General features: G+C 49.3%; 1 protein-coding gene across 1 annotated transcript in view; it reads left to right on the top strand.

The window, feature by feature from the left end:
* Positions 1 to 728: 728 nt before the first annotated feature.
* LOC103605334 (BMP-binding endothelial regulator protein-like) overlaps positions 729 to 8,387 on the top strand; it is a 39,727-nt gene continuing 32,068 nt past the window's right edge. The window contains exons 1-2 of the mRNA XM_008589904.1: positions 729 to 851; positions 6,895 to 6,994. Of these exons, the coding sequence (XP_008588126.1) occupies positions 729 to 851; positions 6,895 to 6,994 (223 nt within the window). The remainder of the gene's footprint in view (positions 852 to 6,894; positions 6,995 to 8,387) is intronic.

Raw genomic sequence — 8,387 nt, 5'->3', positions numbered from 1 at the left:
TGGACTTGTCTCCCCCACAGCCCATGCTCCAAACACTTCCCATGGGACGGGCCCTGTGCTGGTCCCTTGCAATGACTTGCCGGCCTCTGAATGGCTCCCCTTTTTTGGCTGTTCTGGCTTCTTGCTCCTTTGTGGGTCTACAGGAACCCTATTAGTGGTCTTGCTGTCCTGGGGGCCACCAAGGCCCTCTTCTCCCCTTCCGCCTCCAAGCAACTTCATCCAAAGGGCACAGCTGTGGCTTCTGCCGGTTACTGCTGCATGTGCTCAGCAGCTCCAGCATTAAAGCGGCCACCGCCTGAAATGCTCCAAGCAGTTTTTTCTTTCTCTCATCATAGCTTCTCCTACCTTCATGAACTCCATAGATCTCTCCTCCTCTTCCCCTGAGCTCCAGTAGCCCCAGCTTGGCTGTCGTTAAATTTTTATAGTTGTAAATTGGTTGATTTGTGGGAGAGAGTGACACTGGGGACTGTCTATTCCACCATGTTGACCAGAACTCCCTGCTCCAGATTCTTATGGGACAAAATATGTATCTTGGTTGAGCTTTGCTGACATGTCCTTGACTGTCTGTGTGTAGAATGCAAGTTGAATTTTGTTTGATCACTTGGAAACAGAAACCCACATATAGCCATGCTGTAATGTCCTGGTGCTCAGAGCAGAAAGCTTCTGGGACCCTCATAGATTGTGACAATGAAGCCTGCCTTGGTCTCAACACAGACTCCTGGGGAAGCATGGTTGTCCCCCATCTGCTCCAGTCAAGCTCCAGCCACCCTGCTCCACCCCCTGCTGCCGTCACTGAAGAGAAGTGGCCTCCTGCCACAGCACGACTTATTTCAATGGACCAGAAGAGGCAGGTAAGGAGCCCGTGTCAGTGGCTTGTATATGAGATCCGAGTTGGTCAGCACTTCATCCTCCTCCTGAAAGGACAGAACAAGGGACACCCCAAACTCCCAGATTCCCATGTTGCTGTGTCTTGCATAAAATGTAAAAGGGGGCGAAGAGGACGGGGGCGCGGGGAGGAGGGAAGAGGCCAGGACAAAGCCTTGGAGTTGCAGAAGGTGGGTGCGATTTCTGCATTTTATCTAAGTAAACGAGAAATGTAGACAGCACAGTTTTTCGAAGCCATTTTAATGTAAGAAGGAAACGTAAAGCTGCGACTGAACTCTAGCAGGGAAGACACAGGGCCTGGCTGGGAGGAGAGGAGGCGCTGGCCGCAGTCGGTTCTGCCTCCTGATCCAGCCGAGAAATGGTCCCGCGGCTCTGGAGGGCCACAGTAGGTGGAAATAACTCGGCTCGGACGTGAGGACTGAACCCTCATCTCACCCCTGCATTCACCTGTTGGGCGGCCAGTTTTCTGAGCAATTTCATGAAGGTCTAGTGCCTAGGGTAGGGGTGATGATGGATGGCCCACAGGGTCTTTGGGAGGCTTTGTTAAAATGATGAAAACACCTAAGCGCTGAGCCTAGCTCAGCATGGGTCTGTCACTCACTGCCCGTGGGGGTGCCCCCTCTCCCCTTGTCTTCTTGTCTTGCTTCCTCAGTCTGGCAGCTCGACTCTGGCCCTCTTCTGCTTTTATTCCTAGTTTTTTCTATTCTGGGCTGGCCTAGAACAGGGAAGCCAAGTACCCAGACCTTTACCATTGGAAGTAAGTGTCATGCTCTGAAACTTTAGGAAAATAAAGTTTCAGCCAAAGAGAGACATGGCTAAGGAGAGTCATTTCTTTTTTGTGAAGTGTTCTCACCGGATTTGTAATGCAGAGTGGTTGCTCTTCTCCCAATCGGCTTTGTACCACTGGCTGTTGAGATGTGACAGCTATGGCCCACACCCACGCGCTTTGTACCTAGGCGCTAAAGGGCAGGAAGAGAATTCTAAGGTGTCTGGAGGTAGCATCTGCAAGATGGAGCCACCTCCTCCAGGGTGGGGGAACAGCGGGGAAAGAGTAGAATTACTAGAGCGTCGAGACTTGGGCAGAGGAAGGGCACGTGGAGCTGGAAGGGCCGGGGTGGCAGGAGGGGCTGCTGAGGTGGAGCTGGTTTGCCTGGCAGGCGGTGCTGGGGCAGCTGCAGGCTGGCTTCGGTTGCTGCCCGGGTGAATTGCGCAGGACCAGAGGCCACCACAGACAAATAGAAGGGATGTTCTCTTCCTCGGTGCCCCTGTCCGCAGAGCCTCACCTGGAGTCAGCTGGCAGAGCACTGATGGGCTTGCAGAGCCCAGGCTCAGCACTGGAAGGCCGAGCGCACACAGGGAGGGTCAGGTCCAGAGCCAGAGCCCAGTGACGGGCACGGCTGCAGTGTTCCTGACCGCAGACGCCTGGGGTGTGTCGGTCGCAGAAGTGAAGCCCTCCATGCACTTTTGTCAAGACTCCCACAGGTGATTCCGACCCACAGTCTGGACTGAACTGACCGCAGACGCCTGGGGTGTGTCGGTCGCAGAAGTGAAGCCCTCCATGCACTTTTGTCACGACTCCCACAGGTGATTCCGACCCACAGTCTGGACTGAGAATCCCAAATAGCAACAAGGAACCATTAAAAGTTTTTAAGCACAAAGATGGCACATTATTTGTGGTTGTGAAAGCGACTTATTTCAATGGACCAGAAGAGGCAGGTAAGGAGCCCGTGTCAGTGGCTTGTATATGAGATCCGAGTTGGTCAGCACTTCATCCTCCTCCTGAAAGGACAGAACAAGGGACACCCCAAACTCCCAGATTCCCATGTTGCTGTGTCTTGCATAAAATGTAAAAGGGGGCGAAGAGGACGGGGGCGCGGGGAGGAGGGAAGAGGCCAGGACAAAGCCTTGGAGTTGCAGAAGGTGGGTGCGATTTCTGCATTTTATCTAAGTAAACGAGAAATGTAGACAGCACAGTTTTTCGAAGCCATTTTAATGTAAGAAGGAAACGTAAAGCTGCGACTGAACTCTAGCAGGGAAGACACAGGGCCTGGCTGGGAGGAGAGGAGGCGCTGGCCGCAGTCGGTTCTGCCTCCTGATCCAGCCGAGAAATGGTCCCGCGGCTCTGGAGGGCCACAGTAGGTGGAAATAACTCGGCTCGGACGTGAGGACTGAACCCTCATCTCACCCCTGCGTTCACCTGTTGGGCGGCCAGTTTTCTGAGCAATTTCATGAAGGTCTAGTGCCTAGGGTAGGGGTGATGATGGATGGCCCACAGGGTCTTTGGGAGGCTTTGTTAAAATGATGAAAACACCTAAGCGCTGAGCCTAGCTCAGCATGGGTCTGTCACTCACTGCCCGTGGGGGTGCCCCCTCTCCCCTTGTCTTCTTGTCTTGCTTCCTCAGTCTGGCAGCTCGACTCTGGCCCTCTTCTGCTTTTATTCCTAGTTTTTTCTATTCTGGGCTGGCCTAGAACAGGGAAGCCAAGTACCCAGACCTTTACCATTGGAAGTAAGTGTCATGCTCTGAAACTTTAGGAAAATAAAGTTTCAGCCAAAGAGAGACATGGCTAAGGAGAGTCATTTCTTTTTTGTGAAGTGTTCTCACCGGATTTGTAATGCAGAGTGGTTGCTCTTCTCCCAATCGGCTTTGTACCACTGGCTGTTGAGATGTGACAGCTATGGCCCACACCCACGCGCTTTGTACCCAAGATGTATTTTTCTCCTACGCTACCCCCTCCACTTTCTCTCTCCCTTCTTCCCACCTCCATCTCAGAATCAATAGAAAACTCTATTCTTTTCAAAGAATTGGGCATAAGAAAAAATCACCCTAGAATGTGGTAGAGTGCAGCTGATGGTAACTGTTTTGCAAGGCACTGCTCTGCTCCCAGCCTCCTCTTAGGGAGTGAGGCCCTGCATCCCGGTCAAAGGATGAGTGCCATGTCACATGCTGCAGGATGGCTTCCAGCCTCCGACTCTCAGTGAGTCCTCAGGGGCTGGGGAAGCATCCTGCATGCACATGGCTGTGGTTTTCTCATCTTGCGCTCAGCACTATATTCAGGAAGACGGATTTCTATTATGCAGCACAACTGCTGCTCTAGGGTAAATTTCGACACAAAGCAAATTGCATTCTTGTCTGAATCAGCTGAAACAAAAATAAGGGGGGAGAACATAGACCTGAGATAGGTTTCAGGTCTCTCTTTTAAAAAACAGCTACCTTTGGAAAAGCACTTGCGTGTACAATTAAAACAAATGGCCATCTCTAGAGAACAAACTCGCCTTTCTAAGAAAAGGCAAATGGTAAAAACCGTAACACACAAGTACTGTAGAAGTTCCTAGTTTTCTTCCCTTGTCAAACCAGATGAGTATATAGTCATTTGTCCTTATGTATTTTAACCATTTAGGAATTTTCAAACATTTAAAACAATACTCAAGATTCTCAATCATGCTGGTAGAAATCCTACCAGTTTTACGTGTCGAAGCTGAGTGTTGCTTTTTTTGATGTATCAGTACCAACATTTAGTTAGTACCTAAAATGTACAAACCCGAATTAGTGCGGTTGCAGTAGAAATTCATTCATTTTTAGAAACAGAGATGTTTACTTCTACTATTTTAACTCTCTTCGTTTATAGCATAGCCACATATTACAGTTTGACCAGATCCGCTGCCGAGCTGAAATCACAGAAGCGGGTTGTGAGCAGCAATTGTGTTCTTAGCAGGGGCCTGGACTTTCCTCGGAGGCATTAAGTGGAATGCAGGCTTGGGACATGGGCTGTGCCACAATACTGCAACCCAAACAAAATAAAACTTGACTAAACCGGCAAACCCAGATTGGAGTTCAAGTTACTTTAACGGACTCTGGGGACATGCAAACTGCAGTTGTATTATGGATACAAAATTTGCTCTTTGACCTTATTTTAAGGAAAATTACTGGAGTACACATAATCTTTTGCCAGCTTTCCAATGCGTTAGGCAAGTTAACTTTTTTGCAATTATACAATATTTTAAAATTTTTAATTTTAAAATACACTTGAAAAATAGATGCTGACCCAAAAAGAACAGAGAATATCGATGAAAAGAATGTGCTCTCTGTGCGCCGAAGGGAAGCCAGCACACAGGCAACCTTGTGTGGCCTGAGGCTTCAGGATTTCAGGAAGTTGCTTGCAGATGAAGTTCTTTGAAATTAAAAGCTGAGGGCAGCGTCGTGGTGTCCTCCCTGTAGATTTGACTTTGGTGTTTTACATACAAGCTGGTGGTGACCTCAGGGTCGGGCCCAGACTCAGGTTACACACCTCTGAAGTCGGATGAAAGGCCCCTAACTTTAAGAGTTGAGTGAGAAATCTCAGAGCAGCTGGGGATTCTTGGGAGATTTTTAGTGATTCTTGCTGATCTGGAAATAATGTAAAAACAGAAGAGCTTTATGTGGTATTTTTGCACGTTCTCTGTTGGTTTGGGGAAGGATCCAACATTAAAGAGCTTAACAATAACATGTCTAAAAAGGCGTATAACTTGCTCTACACTTTTCATCTGTCCCCACCAAAAAATAAACCGTAATAATAAAAACGGCAAGAACAGGAAGGGAGACAGGAAGAACAGGTGCTAGTCGTGCGCTCGGATGGGAGCCAGCAGGGTCCTGACAACTGGGGATCTCCTGCAGTACCTGCGGTTAACGCAGAAAGTGGTGGGGAAGGTGCAAGAAATGCCTGAACTCGAATCTTTCCCTTGTGGGGCCCTGGGCTCTTTGAGGCCCAAGTTCCTCATTTCCTGAGGTCTCCTGAGGTATGAAGTATCCGCTCAAGACAATGGGTACCTGAACGTCTACCAGTTTGGTTTCTAGCTCAAATCCAAGAAAAGCCGATCCATTGAAATTCTACATGCCTACTGACCTATTTACCAAATATATTGATTTTCTAAAAAAACAAAGAAACAAAACCCTTAATTATTCATAAAGTTCATAGCAATTCATATTGCAAAGAACAGCTTGTACATCAGCCATGCAAGTTTTTTGGATGTAAATGGACTGGAAAGTACTTTTTCCCCTGCCCCAGCTTTCTGCATGTGCAGGTACAGCTTGCTCAGGCTGGAACAGCAGGCACCTCTGAGTGGGGGCTGGGGGGTGGGCAGGCTGCACCTTCCCGTTCCAGAGGGGGTGGGATACTGATGAGCCGGGGAAGGGGGAAGTGCTGAGGTTAGAGAAGGGGGCATATCTGTGTCAGAGGGAAGGGGTGCTAGGGACAGAAAGGACCAAAAATGAGAACAAGGGAGCAGGGAAAATATTCGAAGGCTCTGAATCCTTTCCCATAGGCCTCTGAGGCTCGGCCAGTTCTTCCAGTGCCGGTCATCCTAACCTCGTAATTAGTTAATGAAACGGATTTGGTCAGCTCGGTGAGTTTAGTGCAGTTCAGAACATTAGCTGTCAGTGTGTCCATTTTCAGCAGCTCGGCCATTTCCTCTAGCTGGAGTCTCGCTGAGACCTCCACAGCTTCAAGCTGTGGCAGAAAGTGAAACCCTCGTGGACAAAGATGCCTGCAGGGTCTTCAGAAAGACAGGGCCCGAAAGAGGAGGACAAATCCCATTGAACGCCAGATGGCACCTCTGCTCGCGGGTGGGGTGGAAAGAGAGGCAGTGACTGTGAGTGTGGCCGCTCATCCTGGTTTGCGTGACACTTTCCCAGGTGTAGCGCTGAAGGCCTCAAACCCAGCAAACCAAGACAGGTGGTCACCCTAGACCTACCCCAAAGCTAGTCCTGAGAAGGAAGAAGACGGAGAGAGGTAGCGGCGGGTGGAGGGGGTGACGCTGTGGCCATCTTTCAAGTCAGCCTTTCGCAGCTGCAATTCGTATGTCCTCCAGGGAAGATCAGAGGATGCTTGGGAGAGGGTACTGGGACCCGAGCAGTCCCCCAGGGACCTGCTCCTAGGGCAGGGCCTTAAGTTTGTTCCAGATATCTTGTTTGTATAACCCATATGCACTTGCTTTTCTAAATGTGCTTTTTCTCTCTCTCTCTCTTTTCTCAGGGAGGCAGGACACAGTGCGTGAGAGAAGTCTGTCCCATTCTCTCCTGTCCCCAGCACCTTAGTCACATCCCCCCAGGACAGTGCTGCCCCAAATGTTTGGGTGAGTGACTATGTTTGGGTCAAAGAACCACGTTGTTTCTTCTTGGAGTTTCTGCTGACAGTGTTTATCCACATTGTTATCTCAGGGTTCTCAAGTTGTCCTATTTCGTGGCTTGTTAGAGACAACTGCTCCTCCTGATGATGTGACTGAAAGGTGTGTGGGGGTTTCACTCGTACCTCAGGCCGATTCTCTCTCCTTACACTTGTATCTGAACCTGGGGCGCCAGGTAACCTGGGGCAGTGTCCCCTGGCGGTGAGAAGGGTGTTGAAGGAACTCTCTGTGGTGAGAACAGCGTTGAAGCAACGCTCTTTAACTGGGCCCATGACTAGCGGTGGGAAGGAAGTTCAAAGGCACCAGAGGACACGTTGAGAACAGCGTTGAAGCAACGCTCTTTAACTGGGCCCATGACTAGCGGTGGGAAGGAAGTTGAAAGGCACTGGAGGACACGCGGAAGGAAGTTCAAAGGCACCAGAGGACACGTGCTGAAGAGTGCAGACTAGCGCTACTTTAGCGGCAAAAGCAAGCGAGGAGATGGCGTGCCAGAAAACGAGGGGTTCAGAAGGAAACGCGAGCAGCAGCCAACGGGCAGAGAGGGTGAGCTCTTTAATGCCAAGCATTCAACATGTTCCAGGCACCGCGCTAAACGCTTCGTGTGCTTTTTCTCACCTTAATCTTCTCAAAAAGCTGTGAAATATAGGTACGAAATGTGTAACTCCTGTGAGTAATGTGGGGACTATTATTAGATTTATTGCACTGAGAAGGAAGTAAATTCCTAGAAGCTGGCACAACCAGTGAGTGGTGGCCTAGGTGTCTGAGCCCGAGTCTGCACGATTCCTGCGCCCACACCCCACCCTGCTGCAGCCCAGCTTCCCCGATGACACGGGGACAGCATGGGCGTGGCCGCTGGAGAGAAGACCCAGGATGGGAGTCTCTCGAGCACGAGACTCTCTGGCTTCTTTATGATCCCTGGGCCCTTGAGCTCCTTGAGGTCAGAGTGTTTAAGATTCAAATAAAAATATGTTGACTCACCATACAGATGCAACAGAACATCCCGCCACCCCCAGCATCTGCAGAGATCCTGGAGGGGCTAATAGTTTCCCTGCTTACCTCCGGCTTTGTGCCTCTGCTCCTGCTGTTCCTTTTGATCTGTTCTGCTTTTTCTTTAAAAAAAAATGTGTGTGTATATATTTAATTATATATATATATATTTATGTATGTATGTATGTATTTCATATATATATATACATATATGATTTTGTCCTTTCAGGGACAAAGTCTTTTCACATTTTATGGTGCCATTGCATCAAGACTTGTATAGCAGATTTTACTGAAGATTTGCAGCCAGTGGGGGTGATTAGTTTATAGAACAGCATGGTGAACGTAAAATGGAATT

Source organism: Galeopterus variegatus, unplaced genomic scaffold, assembly GCF_000696425.1.
Source record: "Galeopterus variegatus unplaced genomic scaffold, G_variegatus-3.0.2 Scaffold5746, whole genome shotgun sequence".
NCBI classification, from domain to species: domain Eukaryota; kingdom Metazoa; phylum Chordata; class Mammalia; order Dermoptera; family Cynocephalidae; genus Galeopterus; species Galeopterus variegatus.
The sequence above is the reverse complement of the archived record's forward strand: the minus strand, read 5'-3'. Positions and strand labels throughout refer to the sequence as shown.